The sequence below is a fragment of the Parasteatoda tepidariorum genome, chromosome 2 (assembly GCF_982258835.1).
Source record: "Parasteatoda tepidariorum strain Cologne lab strain chromosome 2, Ptep-v5.0, whole genome shotgun sequence".
NCBI classification, from domain to species: Eukaryota; Metazoa; Arthropoda; class Arachnida; order Araneae; family Theridiidae; genus Parasteatoda; species Parasteatoda tepidariorum.
This window is the reverse complement of record NC_141756.1, coordinates 79,488,201-79,513,410: the sequence shown is the minus strand read 5'-3', so window position 1 is coordinate 79,513,410 and position 25,210 is coordinate 79,488,201. Positions and strand designations below refer to the sequence as shown.

Sequence of the window (25,210 nt, the reverse complement as noted above, 5' to 3'; positions counted from 1 at the left end):
TTAGTTACTGGTCCTATGGACCAGTAATTTTTTTTTTAAATTTCTACCCCTGCGATTACATATGACTAACTTTCAGATAGTGTTAATCTTACGACGTGAATTTGTTTCACCATATGTAGTTAAATAAAAAACAGAACTCGCACATTAAATGCTGACTTCCTTTCAATACAATTAATGTTTCTCCTGAATGGTGATAATGAATTGAAGAAAAATTTTTTTACACACTAAAAGTGTAAATATTTTAATTCAATATTTTTTCATTAAAAAATACTTTGAATTATAAACTTTCAAATAGAAATGTCCTTTTTTCGCCAATCATAGAGAAATGTATTGTGAAGCACAGTTAAAGAACCTCTGCTATATGATTTAAAGAACTTTTAGTTTGTCAACTTAATTTCAGCTTAATTTAACCTTTCAAATATGCGCTTAACTACTACAAATTTTTCATTTAACTATGATACATCAATATATTGCGTGTTATTGTAAAGATGTTCTTTGCTGATCATTATTCCTGTATTGAAAAGCATAAGAAGAAAAAAGATTGTAATGAAATTAAGTGTAGCATTGGCAGTAAGCAAACAAAAGTGGTTGAACATATTTTTATTTATATAACATGATTATACAACAACATAAAAAATAATAAATATTTCTGAATATATTATTTACAAAAATACTTTTTCTTTCTTTCAACTTTAAGTTACGAATAACATCTTAAAATGTAATTAGAGCTACAAAGACTAGTATATCATGTGTCAAGAATTCTGAAACTGAAAATAAAATTTGAATTTTATAATGATGATGTTTGAGGTAAGAGCTTTAACAATTTACTATACATACCATTTTTACATTACCAACACACAATCATACATTTCCATTATTATTTTTGCTATAGTTTTGAACAAAATTTAGTTTCTGGACATGAAACAAAAACAATTATATAACAACTATAAGTACATGGAATTTATAAGTGGAGTCGATTATCTTTTCAATTTCTCATGTTTTGGCAGAATTCCTGAATATTGAGTTAGTTGTGTAAGAACTTTCTAAAATAAAAGTATAGTTTTTTTTTTTAAAGTAGAAAAATCGAAAAGAATATATGTGATGCTTAATCTATAGGATCAAAAGAATATATGTGATGGGTTGAAGGATTTTTTTTATTTTATTTGGTAGATAAGGAAGGATTAAATGCATTAAAATAATTTATTAAACATAAAGTTCGAGTTATGTAAATAAAACTGCCATAGGAAAGTAAAAATTTGACTAAGTTTTGAAAAAAAAGCTACTGTGCTTAAACTTTTACCAATTAACTACTCAAAATTAATTCACAATTTTATTTTCCTCTGGGAAGTACCATAAGAATTAGTTCCCTTTTGCTATGTTGCCACTGAAGCAAGCTACAACCATAAACTATTGTAAGAAAGAACAATCTTTGGACGTATTGGAGTTTGTTTTTAAAGGTTGCATATTAGTTTAAAATTTATAGAATTTAATTGAAAGTAATTAGAAAGTATAAAATTAACATTTTTTGTGGATGCCTGTATTTCAGATTTATTTATTTTTTATACCACTCTTAAAATTTCCACTGAATACCTCTCAATATAACTGATACAAAAAATCTACAAGATTAAAGAAAATAATGTAATAAAAATTTTAGCTTAAGCAGGTGTACTTATAAATCAATGAAATTTTTGCATTAACTGAGATAGGTAATTATGAATTTTTGTAAGATAAAGCAATGCTACAATATGTGATAATTAGGGGTGTAACAAATAGTGATTTGACCAAATACCGAATATTGCGCCAAAGAAAAATCGGCAAAATAGATACCTTTTATTTTTTTAAAAAAAAATTTTAATATATATTTTTTATATGGAAATAAGTTTAGTCCTTAACCCCTTCCTTCTCGCTCCCGTGAAAATGACGAGGTGAGTTTTCGCTCGCTATTTCTCGCTCCCGTGATATTGACGGGCTGGAGTAGCAATGCGCAAATAAGAATAAAATTAATTCATTTTTTTTGCCCAGAAAACATTTTATTTCTCATTTTACACACCATATAGCAGTACCAGGATATTTTTAAGGTAATTGTAAATAGTTAGTTCATTTTGAACTAGACACTAGTTCTAATCAAATACGTGTATTTGGCAAAATAGACACTTTTATGACAGTTTTCTTGAAAATTAACCGATCGTTAAGGGGTTAATGAAAAATAATCAAAACTTAAGTTGTATTATTCATATGGGATAAAGTGAAAAAAAAAACTTCATAAATATTTAAGAGAATAAATATAATTAGATATTTAAAAAATTAGAAATATTTAAGATAAAAAAAAACTAAAGTTGAAAAACTGTAGGTACTGTAAACAACTGTAAAGTTCATCAATAGTAGCATTTTGTTTGTTATACATCTTTTATAAACATATCAGTAACATTGTGAAAAGACAACTTCTTAAACGACATAGTACTCTTTCCAAGAGATTAATTTGGACAAGAGTGGCATGTAAATAAGTTATTTGGAAAGTGGGTACATTAATAATTGTAAATTAAATTTTTAAAATTTAAACTTCAAAATACTTTTTTTTTAAAAGTTAGTTTAAAAAAGACTTTCCAAAACTTTCATAAAACTGTCTGAGCGGTCACCAGAAGCATTAAATAAATACTTTTTGTTTATAAAGATTCCTATCCAACTAAACCATTAACTATAAATCTTTTTCTTTGTTTACAATCATAAAGTTAAGTGCAGTGAAAATATAAAAATTACTGGCAAAATATCGAAAAAAAAAATAGTTTTAAAAAGTGACCCTATTTACGAGTCTGGTGACTAGTTTTTCTTTGCATCTCCCCCTTCCCCATATAGACACCTCCAAATAGAAGTGAACATATTTACTATTACTTACTCTTTTACTTCTGTATTCAAAAAGCAAATTCAAATTAATAATTTTATACTTTGATAACTTATTTAAATGAAATAATAACCCTCATTAACATATGTATTACAAAAAAATTATTACATATTTACTGCCTAACGAAATTCAATAAAAAGCATAGAAAAAATAGGTAATTAATGTGCTTCTTCTAAATAATTATTATTTCGGACAGTAACAGGCAGTTGAAATCCTATTGATTAAAAATATATCATTACTCAACTTGAGAAAACAATTTTTAACTTATAAATCAGATTACCTTTTAATTTCAATATTGTAACATTTTTGAAATATTATATATAAAAAAAAGTGAACTATTAAGAACTTTAAATCTGAAAATTGAGTAATATAAAAGTCTATTTATGGTAAATGGCTGTCATGTTCAATAGCTATGATAGAGAATATAAAATAGTTGAATGCAAACTTCATGTTTATAGAATGTAAATTATTAAAGCTTAATATAGTGTATAAGACTTTTTTTGAATTTTTGGCAATGTTAAAACTGCAATAAAATTTAAAATAACTTCCAATGTACTAGAAAGTATCAATCTGAATTTTCAAGAAAATAAAATCAATTAAAACAACAGCTTATATTGCAGAATGACTTCTTTATTTTCTAGTTCTGTATTTTTTTCTAAACTTTCTATACCATTAATTTAACTAGTAACTTACAACTTATTGTAATTAAGCCTAACAATAATTGTAAGAATTAAATCCAATTTTGTAGTATTAAAATATATTTTGGATGGGACATTTAATATAAACATTGTTATATACATAAATATGCATTATATAATATGTAACACATACATAAATATGTTATTTTATAACAATCTGCAATGTACACTTAACAACATTTTATAAGTAAACACGGAGGGTATAAAATGCCATTCATACATATAAGTTGGCCGCAGCTCTAAAATATTGTTAAGGATATCCACATAAAATCAAAGGAGTAATCATGAAGTAATTATTTACACTTATTATCACTAACAACCATAGGTGTTTAAAATTTTTTATTTGAACGCAGTATAAAACAAATTGATTGATTGTATTTTTATTTTGAAGAAAAAAAAGAGGCTATACATAATAATTTTGTATAAAATAATTACCTTAAAATAATTAATAATAGTTTTCAAATAAGTATATTTCAATGAAATTATAGCTGCAATGATATAGCTAAGAAGACTTATTTTCTGTTCATATTCATTCAAAAATATACATCACATTATTTACAAGGATATCACAAGCAATCTGAGAAATTAGTAATTTCATTCAGAGCTAAAAGAGAGACATCTTGGAGATATACCAATTCGACTTTCACGCTTTTTAAGCCTCGGTATTCTGACAGAAGCCAAGGGTGTTAACGATTTCGAATTTTTGCTATTTTCTAGGGACCTAAATAAGGAAAAAACTTAAATGAGAAACTTCATAAGTTAGAAACAAAGACTTAAATTTTATTAAAGAAAAAACTCACATACACTTTTATTGACACCAATTCACGAAATTTCCATTTCTTAGACAATAACTTTATAAAATTTCAAATTAACAATTTTTAAGTGATAGAATTCACCAATTTTAAGATTCACACAAGTTGAAATAAGAGATAATTTAATCTTTACAATTTCACTGATCGAAAATTAAAAAATGTCAGTGATCAAAGTAAAAGAATATATATATATATATATATATATGCATGAGTTTTTGGTCTTGCAAAAGTTTTTGGTCAGACTCAATATTGTTGATTGAAAATGTAGTTAATGTATAATTTTATTTTCAAACTTGACGAGTTTGTTTATCAAAAAGGAAACAAAGTCAGCTGTTTGAAAATTACTTTATATCAAATACAATTTTCATATCAGTCAGGTATTAAATGAATAGCGTTTTTAGTGTTTAATAATTTTCGCACATAAACTGGATGAATTTCTTTGTTCATAATACTAATATTTAGTCAAAATACAATATTTACTAATAAATATAGCTTTTAAATATTTAATTACTAAATCAGAATCACAACTTTATATATATACTATTAATTTACAATCAAATTTGTTCTTGAATGAACCAAAATACAAAAAAAAAAAAAAAACTAAAGGTACTCTAAAAAAACTCTACTGAACTGCATGTAAATATTCATCAAAAAGGTTACACTCACGATAAAAAAGCAAGCAAAACAAAAAAAATAATAAATAAATAAATTTTAGAAATTAAGTGCAACATATATATATTGGCTCGACTAAGAACATTGGGAACAAACTCTACAAAAGCATTGGTACACACACACAAAGGATTTACCCTGGAAGGTCAAAATACACAACAATTGTGGAAGATAATGTAGCAGATGTAATGTAGTAGATGCAAATGTAGTAGATGTCTTCCAACCACGATGATTAGAGGTAAGTTAAATAAAATAAGGACAAAACCAATATTAGAAGACTTTGTCAAGAGGCAACTAGGTTGCTTTAAATGGTCACATAGATTACCAAAAACATCCACTGCAGCGTATAAATAAAAAGAAACGTCTTCAGTGGGCAAAAATACATACATTATGGACATTAGATCAATTAGAAGGAACCCTTTTGGACTGATGAATCAAAATGTTTGAGAGACGGCTAGTAAACAAGCAGCTGATAATTGTTTAAGTTATTTAGTGAAACATGGTGGAGGTAATCAGTTGATTTGGGGTGGATTTGGAGGCAGAAAAGTTGATAAATAAGTTCAAGTCAAGTTTACAATCGATAAAAAAAGTTTATTGTAGTATAGTACGTCATGTAGTGCTATCAGGTAATTGTAATATTGGCAAAGGCTTCTTTTTACAGCAAGATAATGACCCAAAGCATACTTCAAATCTTGGTGCAAATTGTTTAAAAATGAAAGAACAGAAAAAAGTTCTTAAAATCATAATGTGGTCTCCTCAATCACCTGATCTGAATCCTACAGAATCGGGGGGTAGAAAACTACAGGACGAATTGGACAGAAGAGTATGATTAACAACTCTAAACAATGTAACAAGGCTTTGGAAATGTTTCGAAGATACTTGGAGAAATTTAAGCTAAAAAACTTCAGAAAAATTAGCTTCTTTAAAACCAAGTCTGGGTAAGTTAGTCATTCATAATAAAAGGGGTAATATTGACAAAAACAAAATTTGAAGAAAAATTATATATATTAATTATAAAATTATATATATTATGTACTAACTTGTTACTCTTCATACTAACATATTAAAATATTGTTTCTAAACATTTTATTAATATTAACGACGTCGTATGAAATAAAATGGATTAGAGAACATACCTCAGTTTAGAAAGAATTGAATTTTTCCATTTTGATATAAGTGGATATAATTTGCTGTCAATATTGATGTCCCGTATGGCTAAAAGCATATCAATGTCTAAGCGTGACAATTCCGACCTAGAGATATAAAAGAACATTTAAGAAATAGTATATATATAAATCGCATTCTTTACTATAAGCTAATTTAGTTTTTATCTTTGTTTAAAATACAACAAAAAAGATAACTAGTTATAAAAAAGATGTTATAAAAACATGTTTTATTACAATGTAAAACAAGACAGTGTGAAACTTATAATAATAAATCTGAGTTTACTAATTCAGAAACCATTTCATAACTTTTAAAGATTCATAAGTTACAAAAACATTCAAAACTTAATCTTTTAAAATCTTAAATGTAACAAAAGTCAATTTACAAATAATTAAAAAAAATTGCGTTTAGTTTTTTTTATAAAAAATGACACACAAAAAAATCGAAATGCAATATAGCTTCTATAACTAATATCTAATTAAAAATTTAATATCATATTAGTAGAACAGTCTGAGTTAAAAATGAGCATTTAAAAAATAATTTAAATCATAAATAAATTACACACACAATAAAAATAAAGAAATCATTACAAATTAAAACACTTAAATCTTACAGATTACCACAACAGACTAATATGCATATTATTCCCAAATTGAATAATAAGTGACAGATAAGAAATATCTGGCATAAAATTGGAGAATTAATCAATATTGTTTATTTGTAATAAATAATAATTATAGTTTTGATAACTTAAACCCATAAAAATTGTTTTTTACTTCACAACTGCTTTTTCTAAACATGATTGGCCTAAATTATTGCATCAAAACAAAAAGTGAAATGAACATGAAATAAATTCAAAATTATAGTATAATTACCCATTCACATATAAATGTACTTCTGTTTGCTTATTTTCTTTGCGAGGGCATTCAGGTGAACTCGGAGGAGTGTAAAAGACATCATCATCTTCCTCTTCATTAGATACTACATTTTGTCCTACATACAAAAGAATTATGATTTTAACTATTAAAATAAAATGTCTCCATTGTTATACGAATTCTATTTGTGATAACAAAGGCAGACTTTCTGTCCCCATCTTCTGATTAAAAATAATTAGTGCTTAGAAGAGTGTTGAATGTATAGCATTGAAAGGGCAAATAAGTTCGTATTTACATATATTTTTTTGTCATAACACAAAAGTCTTAATTATTATTATTACTTTTCTCAAGAAAAAAATAATATATATATTTTTATAAATACATAAACAAGTTTTTAATTATGGCCACAGCCCAAGCTTTGGTTGTCAAATCTTATAAAAACATAAAAACTGCATTAATTTTATTTAAAGTCTGGAAACTTTTTCTAGTTAAATACATAGCGAAACAGAAAAACATAGGCTTAATTTATCAATCATATGATTCTTTTTTGCAGAATAAATAACCTTTCTACTTAATCATTCATTATTTAACTAGTTTTTCTTATTCCAAGAACTCAAAATTTTGTTGAGTTTTGAGGGCTAATTAATTTATAATAAACAATGCTAACTTCAAAATAGATATTTGAATTAGGAGCTAATTTTAGCTGTAAATTATCAACATACCTGCATTTAATAAAATTGAGATCAATTTCAATGCATTAACAAAATTTATTATTATATTTCAAAATCGATATTAACAAAAAAAAAATTATTATCTCAAATTTTTTATTAGTAAACTTATTCTAATTCTTACCTTTCAGAAAATTATTCAAGTAGTGACCAAGAGGATTTACAAATGATGCAGAATTAGGAATGGAAGCTGAAGGGTTGCTGTTATTTTCAGACAATGGATCACAATTCTCTTTAAAACTTGCATCACCCATTGCTAAGAGAAAATGCTGTTGCAAATGAACAAACACATAAGTTTAAACCAAATGAAAAAAACCATACATTAAAAAAATTTTTTTTTTTTAATTATTAAAAAAACTGCAAACTAAAACAAAACAGAAAAAAAAGAAATGATGTGCTAAAAGTATTGCAAAGCATACATTTTATCATTAAAGACTAAATTTTATCTTAAACAAAAATTCAATAAAAAAATGCAAAAAGTTAATATCAGAAAAGTAGCGAGATAGAAATTCAAAAAACACCATATTTAACAGTTATTGTTATCAAAAAATTTTTATTTCTAAGGTAATTTTTTTCCTTTATAATGCTTTTAAAAATAAAATAGAAAAAAGATAGTTAAAAGAAAGATATTTAACACCTCAATTTTTTGCACAATCATCAATATTGTTAATCATTTATACAGTGCACACACATTAAATTTTAGTTTAACTTCTGAATAGTTGGTTGTGTTTTCGCTAAAGCTGGTACACTGATGAAAGCACGAGTTTAATTCACACTGAGCACATTTATTGCCCTAATGGGACTTTGCATATTATAATGCAGGACTCAGAAGAGTTTTATTTTGAAACATATTTAAGCAGATTTCCCCTCTTAGTTCACAAAATCAAATAATTTCTGTTTAACTAATTAATTTAATAGTTAAAGGAGTATTTTTTTACATTAACTGCCATATTTTCACTCTTCCAAGCATTCAATGTGTTATAACACAACATCCATGAACAATATTTAGAAGAAAGAAAAAAAACTAAGAGGAATATTTTCACTTTGTTTGTTTAATATTTGTAAGGATTACTCTTTGGTACTTTTAGATCCTTAAAACTTAGTTTTAATAAATGAAATATGTGGCTAGATATGCTATATTGAGCTTGAGTACTACTCAGTAGGTTATTAACAGCTTAATTTTTTCAATGTATATATAACAAAAGTTACCCTGCAATATCAATATTTTTTTAATCTGAAACCTAAAAAATTGACTTTTTTGTAGCAGATGAAAAAAATTCTTTTTTTTTTTTTGGAGTTAAAAAAAAAGTACACACAACAAATAAAACCAAAGGATCAAAATGCAAGATTTCAACAATATCTACCAACAATAATCTTCAAAATATAATTTTGAAAAAATATATTAAAACTATGTAACCTAAACAAATTACCATATAATGCTTATTCAAATGTGATTCAAGGAGTTTCAAGCCCTCAGTAGAAGCTAAATTTATAAAACAATCTAATACAGGCCAATACTCAATCCACTCTGCATTTAAATCTTGTGCGATATTCCTAAAATAAATCAAAATATTCAATAAATATAAGAGAAAAGTATAAAAGTTATGTATTTAAAGATTTGAAACTAATTTGTATTAACTTTAAAAAAAAAAAAAAAAAAAAAAAAAAAAACTTAATTTTAAACCTTACCTTCCAGCTCTTTCTAAGCCTTTTTCAGTGTCAGTTAAACGAATTTTATGAATGCATTTTTGTTCATCCACAGTATATGATTGGCGTTGTGGTGTTGAGGAAGGATTCTTCCAGATTTTATAAAATGTCCTAGCCTGAAGAAAATTTTTATTTTTCAATATAATGAAAAACAATTTGAATTAACTAAATTAGCAGAAATAAAATCTTTTTATTTAGTAACATCTCACTAGCTATTGTGAATTTTTTATTATTGAAATGAAGGATATATTTTCAGTTAAAAAATACATAATTTATTTTATTTTGATTGTTTTATTGTGTTTTTAAACATTACCTTAGAAAGAATATGAGTAAAATAAAACTAGCATATATTCTTTTAAGGTTCTGATAGTTATTAAATGAGTGGTTAGGTAAATATATTAAAATACATTTTTTGGTAATTATTTTTTAAAATCATAAACAAAAAAAGAGAAATAAAACTAATAGGCAGCTAATCATTATTTTTATGAAACTTAAGTTCTAATTGCCTTTACATTGGCCTTTTGTCACAGAGTCATAATGATACTTCTGAAATATCATGCTCAGAAATATTTTGAGAAAAGTATGCTTAAAAAGTTACCTTGTTACATTGATAAAGCTTAAAATGTTATCTATTTTGTTTATTATTATCTTTTTGTTTTTGTTTTTAGGATTTAAAAGCTTAATTTTAGACCCTTTAAATATGTTCAAATACAAAGTTGGTAGCATTAAAAGAATAATTATTAATTTTTTGAGTTAAGGCAGCAGCAGTATATTATAGTTGTTTTTGATTCAATAATTTTCCCATAAACAAACAGTTGATTATTAAGTATTGGTACATTTTGTCTTTCCACTATCATAATTAATTCAAATTATTTAATATTATGTATATATTTTAGAGTTTTCTGTACTATACTAAACATTTATACACTTTATGATTTTCAATTCATGGAATAATTTTGGATTTAACATGAATTTTGAAGAAAAAAAATGAACTTTCTTCTCTAATTTTGAAATAAAAAATTAAAACCATCTGAAAAATAAAGAAATATTTTTACAAAGAATTTTTAATGCAATCATTGATGCATGCTCTGAATTTCTGAAAAACCTCCATGTTTAATTACATCAATTTTATCATAGAAATTGTTATTTTGTTACACTTGGAGATGATGACCCATTATTTATACACAGATTTTTTTTAATTTCATAAGAGATTTTTTTTCTCCAAGTAAGAGAAAAACAAATTAGTTTCCCTCTGATATTTTTATACAAAGACACGTTTTTCTTAATACAGAATATTTTGCATCCAAAATAAATTATTACAAGGTTATATAAATTATCATAGAGTTGTACACAAGTCATGTATTAACACTAGTGATAAAAACTATTTGCTAAAATTAGCAGAAATAATTAATTATAAATAAGCGTAAATGCCTAATTAAAAAAAATCAAAAAGTAAGAGAAATTTAGAATTTTATAGTAAAGTTCTAAAACAGTTGAACAGTAAAAATGAATCATTTACCGCTTCAGGAGACATTGGACCAGCAAATGCTTTCACCAGCAAATTAGGACTGTTGACATTCATATTTGAGGAACAATACTTTTGCTCTATTTCAACTTTTGTACAAGGTTTTTCAATACAAGGTGGAAGTACATTATTTTCTGCTCTTAAAACAGGAACATACATCAGTCCTATAAGCAATAAAGCAAATGTATTTTTAAAAAATGTTTAAATGATGTATTTTATATTACTGGATTATGATTCAATTAAAAATATTTTACAACTGAATCATATAAAGCACTGCTTAAAAATTGCAAACAGAAAAGGAAAATCTATTTTAATTAATGATAATTTCTTTTAAAAAAACATCATCATCAAACACTGTTTTTTACACATAGCTGCCGACATGGATAGGAAAAAATCCGGTAGATTTTACGAAATAATATAAATTTCCTGATAATTGTTGCGAAATATACTAAATATTTTACATTTAGGGAATATTAGGGATTTTTATAGTCATCAAAATCGAAAAACTGCAATATTTCCCAGATATAATTTCACATTAAATGATATTGAAATGTTATAGATTATGTTTTTTTTTATAATTTTGAATAGTAATAGGCATTTAATAGTTAACTGAATTTTATAAATGAGGCTCGCTTCCTTATGTATTAGTGACACTTATTTAAATATTCAAACAAGCAATAATCTGCACGAAAATTCTATTTCAATAGTGATTTTTCATGGAAACTTACTTAATTTTAGGGAATTTGTAAAAATGTACAAGAGAATTTTTATTAAACCGGTAGAAACTGGCAAAATCCAGTAGTCTACTGGTAAATCCAGTAGAGTTGGCAGAGATGTTTAAATTTTTTCTTCACACAGTTGCTAAATATTTAAATAGTACATTAATCATTTGAAGAAAGTACAATAGATAGTCTCAAGAGTTTATTAAAAATATTTTAAAAAAGCAGAAATACTAACCCTTAAAAGCCTCTTCAATATTTTTTCTCAAAACATCATTAGGAGATGAGCATCTAGTACAAATAGTTTGAGCAGGAGTTTCACCATATTTGTTTTTCTTATCTTTTATGCAATGTGGATGAGATAATAGAATTTTAACAGTGTCTAAACAACCAAACTTCGAAGCAAAATGTAAAGGTGTTTCACCCAGCTAGAAGAAAATAAGATTAACATGAAACACCTACTTCAGAAAAAAAACACAAATACAAAGGTTACATGTTGTTATAAAAATAGATAAATTATCAGTGCATGATTTTAAATCTATTTTTAGAGTAAAGTTTATTATAACAACTTTAAGGGGCTGTAAAAGGTATAAGATATTAGAGGTATAAAAAAAACCCAACCTAGGTTGGAGATGAGTTCAGGTTAGCTTTCGGATCTTATTTTTCGTTCATTCTTTCATTGTATCTCGTTTGAGTTGGACGTACCTTGCTCTGCTCCTTGATATGTCACATCTCCACAGAGGAAGAGGCAGCATCCCCCAAGCCATTCATCTATCCAGAAAGCGAAAATGAAGTCAAAAGAAATTTTACATCCTTGTAAGCAAGCACAGGATCGTTACAAAAAGTCAAACTGGAAGAGTCATGCACCCCTTATGAGTTACCCAGATGAGGAAAATGATTTCTGCAAATGGCCAAGTACCTGTTTACAGGACACTTCCGTTACTCATTGTCCTCCTCAACTTCAACAAGTGGCACCAACACATTTTTGACTTAACACAACTTGCTGACAACCCCATAAGGGTCAAAAGACACTGTGGTGGTAAATATTTACCACAATGTTTCAGACGCCAAAAACTTTGACATTTTCAAATGACCTGTACCTCTCCATAATGCCTGAAGTGTGTGGATCCTCATTGCACCTATCTCTGCAGTAAAGAAAACTTCAGCCAACCTGGGCCGGATTAAGCGTACGCGGGGCCCTAGGCCAGTAAAATTTTTGGGGCCCTTCGATTTAGTTGTTTTTCTCCTATATTTTTAATTAATTCAATTATAAAAGTATTTATATATATTTTCATTTAAGAAAGCATATTTAAAAAAAATAATAAATTAAATTTTACTTTATTTTGCTAAATTAGAACTAAAAAATAATCATAACATTTTGAAAAAATTTCAATATATATTTGAAAGTGAATTTTTTTTTTCAAAAAAAAAAAAAATAATTGTTTTTTTTAATTTTTAAAAATTTATTTTCAAAAAATCCACTTTAAGGGGGCCCCAGGGCATGGCTTAATGGGTAATCTGGCACTGCAGCCAACTGTGCTAAATTCAACCTTGATCATCCTGCCAATTTCTTCTGTTGCACTGTCTGAGTCAAGCGGTCAAAACACAGTCCCAAGTCAGCCACTAAGTCCCCAGATTTGTCAGAGTCATTCAGGATATAGCAATTTTCAGACCCATATTACTCCCTTTTACTATAATGGTAAAAAATGCAGCAGAAATTTTTTTGTTTGTTTGTCAGAGTACGAATGAGTAGAAGCTTAATCGCAAAGAAAATGCTTCTGACACTTCTAGTGAAAAAGGAGATAAAGCTTTGAAAATCATATCTTGCGATATTTCCAATAACATTAAGATAAGAAAAATAATATTTAATTAATTTGTTCTGTGTTATAAATTATTAGAGTCAAATTTGTTATAACACTATTTTATAATATCCCTGCAATTTATTGTCAAAACAACATAATAAAGATTAAATATGTTCATAAATTAGCTTTAATTTCTAAATTTAATTCATTTTTTTAATAAAATATAATTTCTTACTTTATACCGAACTATTCATTGAGATACCAACTTGCAGCAACGTTTTTGAGAAGTAAAAGAGATATTTCTCTTCAATATTCTGTAGTAATACAGATAATTTGTTATGATACATTTGGCACTTAAATTCAAATATAAATTTAAGCATTTATTTGATATTTCAGACACATTACATGTTTTTTGTCTTTGAAGACCAAAACAAGCTTCAAAATATATAATTATTAAAAGAATAACAATCTATTTTTTAGAATGATTATTTTGCATTTAATAACCAAACAACTGCCTGCAAACTATAAATAGTTACTAAACTTGCACATTAATTGAAATAAAAAGAAACCATTAAAAAATTGAATAATAAAATTTTTTAAAGCTTAGTTACCCTTTTATCTGGATTATTCAAATATTGGTCTAACAAATGGTGGATTTTTTCCGTGCGAATTTGAGGGTCACATTTGTATAATTTGTCAAAAAACTTAGGATCACTCAGAGTATCTAAGATGAGTTGACACATCATTGGCTTTTTACACCTTGCTGCAATGTGAAGTGCATTGTAGCGAAAGCCTTCCTGTAAAGAAATAAGGAACAGTTAAAAATAAAAATATTACAAACAAATTTAGTAGAAAATACAATAAAATACTGTTTACTAATAAAAAAAAATTTAAAAAAAAATAAGCATTAGACAGATTTTAAATTAAATATTTTAATTTGAAAATTACAAGAATAAATTTTTATATTTTTAATTAAGATATTTATATTGATAATATGATTAAAAAGCAATGAATCAAAATAATAATAATAATACATAAATAACTAAAAAATATTTGTAAGCTTTAAAATTTTTTTTTAAAGGTGAGCTTTCAGATAAATGATGAAAATAATATAACAACTTTAAATAAAAAAAAGGAAAAACACTAAATCATATATCGAAACTAAATTTGATTTTATTCCCCTCTTGCCAACTGTTTTAGATTATTCATAATAACAAAATATTATTTTTGAAACAACTAACATGCTTATCCATGATTATTTTTAAACAAATTATTATTTTAAAATTAAATAATTATTTGTTTATAATTTGTAATTATTTATGTATTTATTTTTTTCGCGAATGGCAAGTACTGAACTTTTGTTCTTCACCTTGGAAGATGCCGGAAGTGTTGCTCATTTAACGTTACCCAGTGTGAACCTAAGTCACGGAGGCGAGCAACATTAACCACGCCACAAATACCCGTTCAAAGGCTGGGCCACATTCACACAACAGAGGACAACACATAGAGAGACAGAGCGGGATTCGAACCCTCAGCCATTGGCTTCGCAGTCAGGCACGCTATCCGATCGGACGGAATTTGTAATTATAATTACTTGTAATATTAATAATAATTTGTAATAAGTGAAAAATAGATTCATAGTTAACATTACGAAAAAAAATCAGTTTTTTTTCTTTCCCCACAATAACCTGATAAAATGGAAAAGAAAATATGATTTTTTAAAGCATTCAACAAAGACACATTATTGGTTTTGTCATTTTTGAAGGATGCAGAACAATTTCTTGTTGCTAATTAAATTATAATGACCAATGTTGGCAGAGTTTTGGATATCAATTAGTTAATTATGAGGTCTTAAAGCCTCAGATATTATTAAGTATGCTCTTCAAAGTAGGTAACTCTGTAAAGTACACAGACTTTCTGAGTAAAGGGTCACTTGCATATCAGGTTGACCAATGAATGGTCACATACTTAAGTACATGTTGAAGGCAGTTTGTATAAATATTAATGTTGAGACACTTAATTATTTTTTTTAATCAGTAAACTTAGTAATTCATTTACAAAAAAAATTAAATGCTTTTAAATATTAAAATTTTTTCCGACCTGAAGAAAATCAAACTGACACTTTTAAAAATAATAATAAAAATAATATTTCCATCTTATCAGCAAAAAAAAATAAATAAAATAATAATAAGAAGAAAATATAAAGATGGAAAAAATAAAAAATTTCTTTCATTACATTACCTAATACAAAATATATATTTTACTGAGTAATGTAAATGCAAATTAAATATTTTAATTGAAGAAATGCGTTAAAATTAATCTAAAAAGAATTAAAATAAAACAAATGCATCATAGTTCAAAAAAAAAAAAAAAAAAAGATTTAAGAATTAGTTGGAAACATATTTTTAACTTTAAGACATTTAAATTGAGTGAGTTATAAGAGATTTTATGAATATTCATATGCTCTTTTTTAAGCTACAAAACGTTAAATAGAAACAGTAAATATTTTTTTCATCCATGTTTGAATTTCACCTGTTGTAATATATTGAGATTTTTGAAAAACCGTGTGGAAATTAGTAGAACAACTGCCAATAAAACAGTCCTAAAAAAAAATGGATTGGCAATGAAATCGGCACAAATAAAGTAAGTGTTCAAAGTGATTATTAAATTGATAGATCTGAAACTCGCAAGTTATAGTAATATCACACTAAAAACGTTGGCACAAATAAAGTAAGTGTTCAAGGTGATTATTAAAATGTTAGATTTGAAACTCGCAAGTTGTAGTAATATCACACTAAAAATGCTGAAATTTCCTAAATAATGTATAAAAGCGCAGCAATATACTGCCAAAAAAATTATAAAAAATCCTTAGACTTGTGATGAAATCGGCAGTAATAGAGCACTCATTTTAATAAGCAATTCAAGAGTCATAATAATACATATTAAACATATCATGATTTTCTAAACCATGTGAAATTGCACACTAATAACTGACAAAAAATAGCTTTAATTTACCAGGAAGTTGGCAGAAATAAACCACATCAAAAGTGATTATTAAAATGCAGGATTAGAAGCTCGTGAGTCAAAACGGTATCATGTTAAAAATATGTAAAAATCCAACAATAACTACCAAAATCATGAATGAAAAGTTACTTGGGTTAATGATGAAAGGGACACAAATGAAGCCCATCAAAAAAATAATTATAACTCAATTTCAAAATTTGTGCATCAGAAGATTCAGGTTCTGTTGTGGGTTGCAGATTGTGCACTGCTAATGTAAAGGATAGAGAAATCCTGTAGCTCATGCAAGAAAAATTTTAAGATTCACTGTACAAGAACTTTTTTACTTTTCTCCCACTAGCTTTTAACCAAAATTGTGGCTAAATGTTTGAGGAAGGAAAAGTGGAGCTAGAAGCTGGAATTTGTAAAAAAATATCAAAAAATAAAGAGGATGAAAACTATCATTCAAAATATAATTTTACGTACCAAGTATTAAAAAAAAAGTATATATTTTTCATGTTACAGCACAGAGTTATAAAACACAAAATAAGGGGCAAAAAAACTTTTACTAAGAGTCAGAACAAAAATGTTAAAAACTATATTACCATCACTAAACTTAAAAATATTACAATTGTAAACAAATTCAGGGCTAAAACAAAAAATAATACAATTATAGGAGTAAAAGAGAAAAAACTTGTAAGGAAACTGCATAAATTCTTGTAATAAAATGTTTGTTACTATCAAGATCTAGTAACTGTTGTAATTTCAAGCGTCTCCCGAATAATTAAGTATGTTATAATTAATAGAAAGAAGTGGGAGATGAAATCATTTTACCACCAGTTTTATCTCTTTTCCTGGTAAGTAACAGTCTTGCAAGTTTCAAAATTACAATAAAAATTCAAGGTAAATAATAAAAGCACTAAAGCATTTATTTCTATGATATTAATTTGATAAAACATACTGCGTTTAAAAGAAGTGGTAATATACTTGTTTAATACAAAATAAAGCAGAGTATGACATTTACATGCAAAATTGAAGGTGTATCTCCATGATAATTCACCAAGTATCTAGCATTTTCCCAAACTAGTTGTGAAAAGCTTTGAGCACTTCCTTGCTCAATTGCTTTTCTGAGTATCACTAAATCTTGGCACTTGACTGAAGGAAGACCATCTGTGAACATACAAATTCAGGATTAAAATAAAGATAATAATTAAAGAGCTTAATGGATAACATGATTTTTAAAACACAAGAGGTAGAAATCTGTAATAGAACTAATAATGTTATTGATTTACATTTTCATTGATTTGTTCTAAGAAAAACATTATATTATAGTAAAGACAAAGGAAAATATTAGAATACTTTCATGTTTAATAACAAGAATTCAATGTATCTTCATTTATTACAATCTTAGAGATGAGATTCTGTAAATGACTGTTACATGCTTTAGATGAAAGAATGTCTAAAAAGCATCGATAACAGCCAATTTATGTGAGTATTATATATTTTTAAATTTTTAAATGCAGAAGAGTAACACTTAATTATGCAACTACAGGTTTTTTTAAAAATAGAAAAAGGCCTCAATATAGAAAGTACTATATGAGAATTGATCAGTTTTTAATTTTAATAGCAGAAAAAACAAAAAAAGAATATTAAATAAACATTATTTAATTAATAAAACTAAGGTGTTTGCTCCTGCTCTTTTTTTGTCCAGATTGTGTCACAAATATTTGTTTTTCTTGATAATAAACAGATTAATAAATCAAAATGAAAAATTATTCAATTAAATTATCCAAATATGATTTTTTTTAAACACATACTTTGTTCAAAATTCTATTAGAATAAAAATTAAAGATACCATTAAAACTTAATCCAAAGTTCTTTTTTTAAATCCTTATATTATTTTTGGCTACTTTAAAAACTTGTGAAATATTTTCACCATAAGAGATTATTTAGCAACAGAGTCAAAAATTAATTCCTAATATTTCTTTGCAATTTTAAATACAGTCAAACCCCACTATAGTGAACTCCCGGATATAGTGAACGAAATGTTTGGTCCCGTGCCTTGCTATACCCATATAATGTTATTTTTTGTCGATATAGTGAACCAAAAAAGTGATGAAGTTGGATATAATGAACTTTTTTCTGTCTTTGACTGATTTTTTTCTTCATTTTTTGCATTAGTTTTGAAATTTCTACTTCAAAATAAATACATATACCGATTTTTAAAACCATCTATAGTGGAGAAGGCAGCGATAAGCATTTTTTTTCTTGTTTGCTTCTCTTATCTTACTTTCCCATCCCTAAAGAAATCAAGTAGATGTTTCCAACCCAGGCAGATGATGCACCTGTAAGGTGTCAGTGGGATCAATATGCATTTTCTGTCAGAGGGAATGAGTAATTATTCATTATTGGTCAAAGAGTTGGACACTAATATGTGTTTATAAAGCCCTCATTTCAACTCCTTTTTGCTCTCAGTGCAGTTAAAAAAAGCCTGCAAACAAGTGTCTCAAATTTAACTATGGCGAGCAGTAAACGTGAAATGTTCTCCATTGATGATAAAATGGGCATAGTCAGAAAAATTGAAAATGGATGTAATCAAGCTGATATTTGCAGGGAATATAAACTATCCAAATCTACAGTTCGTAACACATGGAAAAATAGGCATTTAACAATTTCGGCTCATGAAAAAAATTTAAATGGCAGAAAAAAGTTGAGAAAAGCAGATCACAAGGATATTGAAGAAGCATTACTGAAGTGGTTCAGCATTCAAAGAAGCCGCAATCTTCCAGTATCTGGACAAATGTCGATGAATTTGCTAAGCGATTTTATGAGATTACTTTTATGTGTTCGAATGACAGGTTAGACAAGTTTAAAAAGTGGACTAACAGAAATTCAGGAAAAATTATCTGAGAGTCGAGAAATGTTTCCATATCTGATGTTGAGGACTGCTCAACAGCTAAAGATTATAATTTTTTTTTTTTTTGAACGCAGGACAAAGAGTAATAAAGAATAACAAATTTTTTGCTACTACATAATATTTTTCGGTTATTTATTTGAAAAGCGTGTAATAAAAGAGAGGAATTTGGGAACCATTAGTTAAATTGCCCGCATAACGGATATAGTGAACTCCCGGTTATAGTGAACCAAAATTTCGGTCCCTTGAAGGTTCACTGTAATAATATCGTATTAATTGTTTTAATTGTATGTGTTGATTTTATACAGTTTTACATAAAATATATTATAAAAATAAACATAGTTCATTAAGTAATAAATATATTATTCACCACATAAGGATTGCTAAACTGTTATTCTATATTTATCCTAAAATGTAGTGCAACTAAGTAATACAGTCAATTCGCTATAACTCGAAGTACGATAACTCGAATATTACTATAACTCGATTTTTTCATGAGGTCCCGACCCTTTTATCTTTAATTTCATGTTAATTATTCTCGATTACTCGAATTTTACTCCCCTTAACTCGATTTTTTTTTGGATCTTTTAAAGCAAGAAAAAAAACCTAGGAGCTGACATCTTGCCCCTTCCTTTGCAAAACACACACAATGTCTTTCGCACTCTTCATGGAGGAGCTAAGCTGTCCCTCTTAAAGTATTTGAACAGTGCTTAAATGAAACGTTACCAAATTTACTTCAAGGATACAGTTAAAATGATGTTTTCAATATTGATGAAATGGGTTTATTTTTTAAATGTCTTCCAAATAAGACTATGATGTTTAAGGATGAAAACTGCTCAGGGGGTAATATGAGCAAGGAACGTTTGACTGTCCTAGTTGGAGGAAATGCGTCTGGGACAGAGAAATTGCCCTTACTTGTTATCGGAAAAAACCGAAATCCCCGATGTTTCAAGAATGTAAAAGCGTATCCTTTGGATTACTAGTCTAATAAAAAGTTTTGGATGACATCAGTTTTATTTGAAGGCTATGTAAAAAAATTGGATCGGAAATTCTTCGCTAAAAAAAGAAAAGTGATACTCTTTATGGATAAATGCTCAACACATAGTGATCTACCTAATTTGAAAGCAGCAAACTTGCACTTTCTCCCGCCAAACACAACAGCAAAGTTGCAGCGGATGGACCAGGGACCAAAAATGATCTTAAATATTGTAAGCAATTAGAAGATTTGTAATTAATAAGCATTAATTAAATAATCCGACAATATTTTGAAAGTCCAAAACCGAAACTAACGGTAAGTCGAACTTCCGATATGTCGAAGTTTTTCGTCAGTCCTATCAGATTCGAGTTATCGCGAATTCACTGTATTGATTTACTTAATATATAAAAAAAAATAAAGGTTTTAGACTCAAGAATTCGATTTTGAAAAAAATTATTATGATTGATTATTACCTCCCATTTTAATAAAAATATAAAAAAGAAATAGCCAAAATGAAAAAACTAGCCTAACTATAAACATAATGTAACTTAGAATAATTGAAGATAACTTCAACAAATATATATATTATATATATGTGATTAAAACAGGACAGTATAGAACATATTTACTGATAAACAGTTATATATATTTACTGATATAAACAGACAGTATATATTTACAGATAAACAGTTACATTTTTATTATTCATGTTCTATTGATTGCAGCCAAAAATTTTCAGATCTTCTTTGTTAATTAAGGGTCTCTATATATGAATTTCTGTCAAATGAGAATACACTGACAGCAATGAAAAACGTTTTTTGACCGTTATCTTTTTATGGCATGCATATAGAAATATTTATAAATTTTTTCAAAAACTATTTTTTCATTTTTCCTGGAAAACTAACCATTCTTTTAAGTCATTAAAATTTATATTAAAAAAATACCTTCATCCTCAAAGGGAGAAAGACTAGGATTTGGCGTTTCTACAGTTTCAGATGCAGTGGATTGAAGTGAAAATTTTTCAGCTTCTTCCTTCGACGTAAATGACTTGTAGCGAGCATTTTTATGCAACTTCAGCAATTTCAGGGCATCTCCTTTGTTATCAAAAACTAAAGGTACATCGTCTAAAAATATAATTACATTGTTATCACATATTTATTTTTACCATTAAAAACATAGCATGAAAAATGCAGGTTATTGAAGTTAAAACTTAGTAACAAAAAATATATATTGTTATCGTATCATATTTCAAAGCTATTTACTTATAGTTATTCTGTAAAGTTTGTTGCAGTATAGTACTTTCCCCACCAATGAAATTTATTTATTTTTAGAATTTTAGGACACGGCATATCAGTACTCTTTTCTTAATAGTCAGCTATGTCTTCCATAAAGTGGCTTGCTTTAATTCACAAACTTGAAAAATGAAATACTTTCACATCATTTTCATATAACCTAGATAAATCTTAGTATATTATTTTTTTTTCTATTCAATAACAACTCATAGCATTCCTAATCTAATCAGCACCAAGTTAATATATATATAACCTCAACTATTATATAACCTCAACTATTATCAATCCATTAATGGATGGAGTTTTTTTTTTCCAAACTTTATATATGTATATAAATATATGTATACATATCTTATCTACATGTACATATCTATAAAGTTTGTATACGCACATATATATAGTAAGATCTTAAAATTAATGGTGGTCCTATGGTATTGGACTATTAAAATCTTACTCAAGCCACTATGATAAGCAATTGATTATCTTCAATCAAGTGTATTATGATTTAGATTTTGGTTTTCTGATATAATGTTTCGGTGTGTGTTACTGTAACAAAATAGCATGTGCTTCATCATATAAAAAATATTCCACAATCCTTAATTTCCTCATGAACTGTTATCAACCAACTACTAGATAAAAGTCTTTTCCAAAATTTATATACTATGTATGTGCAGTGGAAAGTTTCTTTTCCGGAATCATCAGGACATTGGCAAGAAAGGAAAATAGAATTTTCTGGATAATAGGTTTTTAACGGGAATATAAAAACGTGTGCTATTCATTAGATCATTCATGTGTTAATCAATAGTTATAAAAATAATTAATGTAAATTTTCACGTAATAACATTTTTTAATGGCATTTAATTAACTAAAGAATGTTTAATATAATGAAATAACAATAATCACTGATAAAACAATAAAAAAAAAAGCAGAAAATAAGTTAAAATTTCTCTTTCATGTGTAAAGACACGTTTTCTTCCGCTTTTTTTAATTTTTGATATGAATTATTAGCAGGGTAGATATTCAGGTAAAGATAGCAATTAAAAACTAACTTCAAATAATAAAAAAATAAAAAGAATTGGGTAGATTGCTTAGTGAAAACATTGATGACCTATATAAACAGTTTGCTCGTACTGAAAGCTATAATTTGTACTATGAAAAAAGAGTGTTCATGTACTAAAGGTAGAAAACATTTAATTCCTCCTTTTTACAAAATCCTAAGGTATTTTTAAACTAGAAACTGGAACTACTTACCATCTTTAGACACATCCTCCCCATCATTACTTAAATCAGACTTTTTTGGTATGTTGACAGCATAAAAAAATGTCTTAGAATCAGTTTCAGGTGATTTTATTTCAGGTTTATCTATAAAAAAATTTTTAAAAAGAATTTTTTTATAGGATATTCGACATACAAGAAACTAACAGAAAAAGATTCAAATTTCAAAAATACAATTTTTATACAATTTACAAACTAAATGTCATTATTTATTTTTTTAAATACATTTAGGTAATAGGCTTTAACTTTATTTTAAATGTGCTTTTAAATACTTCTATTTTAAGAATTTATGTATGTATGGCAGAACAAAAAGCTGGATCAATCCAAGTCTCTAATATTTTAAAAGACAAACTAGTGTTTTTTTTTTTTTTTTTTTTTAGTGGAAGTTACAAATTTTACTTTTGCGATATATTATGAGATGTGTCATAAGTTGATAATCCTTCATTTTGAGACAATATAACTCATATCAAAAAGAAATTAGGTTACATTTATTGGATAATAGTTGAATTTTATAATTTAAATTGCTTTAAAAATAACTTCTTTAAATTTTTATTAAAACATCTTAATTATTTTTTCACTTTTATTTCCTAACATATTTATACAAACAAATACCAAATCGTGTGAACGTGGCTAAACAATAACAAAATATGTAATATAAATAAGAAATTAATTACACATATGGATTAAACTTTAAAATATACATAAAGAAATAAATAATACCTATACATTGATCTTCACCAGATTCTAATGAAAGGAAAGTATTCTTTCCAAAAAACAAGTTTCTGACATCAAAAGACCTCACAGAGTTAATAAAACCTGAATTTTCTGATAGATGCAAGTTTGAAAGTTGTTCAGTTAGCATACTGATTGGGGATAATTCCTTGCTTTGAGCACTCATTTTTGTATTTTGGTGTCCATTCATTTCACATTACATCAATTTAGCAACACAAAGGTTAGTCGCCTAGCAGAAAGGTAAATACAAATATTGTTAAATAGCTATAAGAGTGATTGTATCAATATAACATTATATTAGTTGTAGCAAATAAAGTAAATATATAAATTTACTTCATTTGATTATCATAAATAAATATATTCAATATTATAAATACATATTTCTAAATAAATAAAGTTACTTTTCTTACTTGTGATAATTATTATTATTATTTATCCCATGCAATAACAATTAATTCCTTAGAATAACGATTTTCATTAGCTTTGGATTAAGTTCTACATACTTGGAGCAATTATTTTACTCTATCTTAAGTTCTAATTGAAGATTAGTTTTGTTTTGTCTTTTTGATGTAGCATAGATAACTTAGAAAAGATACAAACTTAAGTTTATAAATGAAAATACGCTTGCTGTGGATCAAATTTGGCAACATTTTTAGATAAAAGATTCTCTTAACACTAAGCAGCTCGGAGCTCAAGAACAGTTATAAAGAATTAGAGCATGATAGAGTGGTATAAAGCAATTTCATGCAAAAATGCTTGCGTAAAAAAAACTATTTCATCAATAAAATTGTTTAAAGTGTACATAATCCAGAATTCTCCCTAGGAATAGAAAAGAGCAAGAAGCTGCCTCTCAGAAAAGGGCACTTTGAGTTTTAAAATGGCACTCACAGCTGTAAAAATTTATCAAAATGTGTAGTATTATGTAATAATTGAATTTGACCCTAACAACTTTTAAATTACCCACTTACATTACTTATGTGCATGTTTCTAAAAATAATTTTCTCTCACTATTAACATAAGAGAAAAATTTGCAGTTTACAAAAATAATTAAAGACAAACTAAAGGACAATTCTTCAAATTTAAAAAAAAGAAAGAAAAAAAAGAATTTATTTAAAAAATAATTTCAAAATTTAAAATCATTAAAAACTTAATACCACCAACCCCCCAGAAAAAAGTTACTTATAAAAATTTAACGAGTTGAGGATAATCTGAATAAAGTAAAAATTAGAAATAGTAATCAGAATTAAAACAATTAATACAGATAATTTTGCCAGTATCTAATTGATATTTAAACAGGGAATTCATTTTTTTTCAAAATGGAATATGAATAATAAAAAGTAGTGTTTTTAAAGGATGGCTGCTTATTTTTACAAAAAGAGCAAAGAGGGCGTATTTATAGGGCAGGCAGGACGGGCTGCACTAC

The 25,210-nt window shown here is 26.6% G+C and overlaps 1 protein-coding gene across 5 annotated transcripts in view; it reads right to left on the bottom strand.

The window, feature by feature from the left end:
- Window positions 1-585: 585 nt before the first annotated feature.
- The window catches only part of Ankle2 (ankyrin repeat and LEM domain-containing protein 2), a 32,735-nt gene continuing 8,110 nt past the window's right edge, over window positions 586-25,210 (bottom strand). For all 5 annotated transcript variants that reach the window (XM_087157589.1, XM_043044643.3, XM_043044645.3 and 2 more), the window contains 13 exons: window positions 23,776-24,016; window positions 23,032-23,142; window positions 21,433-21,612; window positions 17,623-17,768; window positions 14,210-14,395; window positions 12,035-12,224; window positions 11,072-11,241; window positions 9,535-9,668; window positions 9,276-9,399; window positions 7,970-8,114; window positions 7,118-7,235; window positions 6,215-6,331; window positions 586-4,318 (listed from right to left, as the gene is read on the bottom strand). In XM_087157589.1, coding sequence (XP_087013715.1) covers window positions 4,192-4,318; window positions 6,215-6,331; window positions 7,118-7,235; window positions 7,970-8,114; window positions 9,276-9,399; window positions 9,535-9,668; window positions 11,072-11,241; window positions 12,035-12,224; window positions 14,210-14,395; window positions 17,623-17,768; window positions 21,433-21,612; window positions 23,032-23,142; window positions 23,776-23,977 — 1,950 coding nt within the window. In that variant the 5' untranslated portion in view covers window positions 23,978-24,016 and the 3' untranslated portion in view covers window positions 586-4,191. The remainder of the gene's footprint in view (window positions 4,319-6,214; window positions 6,332-7,117; window positions 7,236-7,969; window positions 8,115-9,275; window positions 9,400-9,534; window positions 9,669-11,071; window positions 11,242-12,034; window positions 12,225-14,209; window positions 14,396-17,622; window positions 17,769-21,432; window positions 21,613-23,031; window positions 23,143-23,775; window positions 24,017-25,210) is intronic.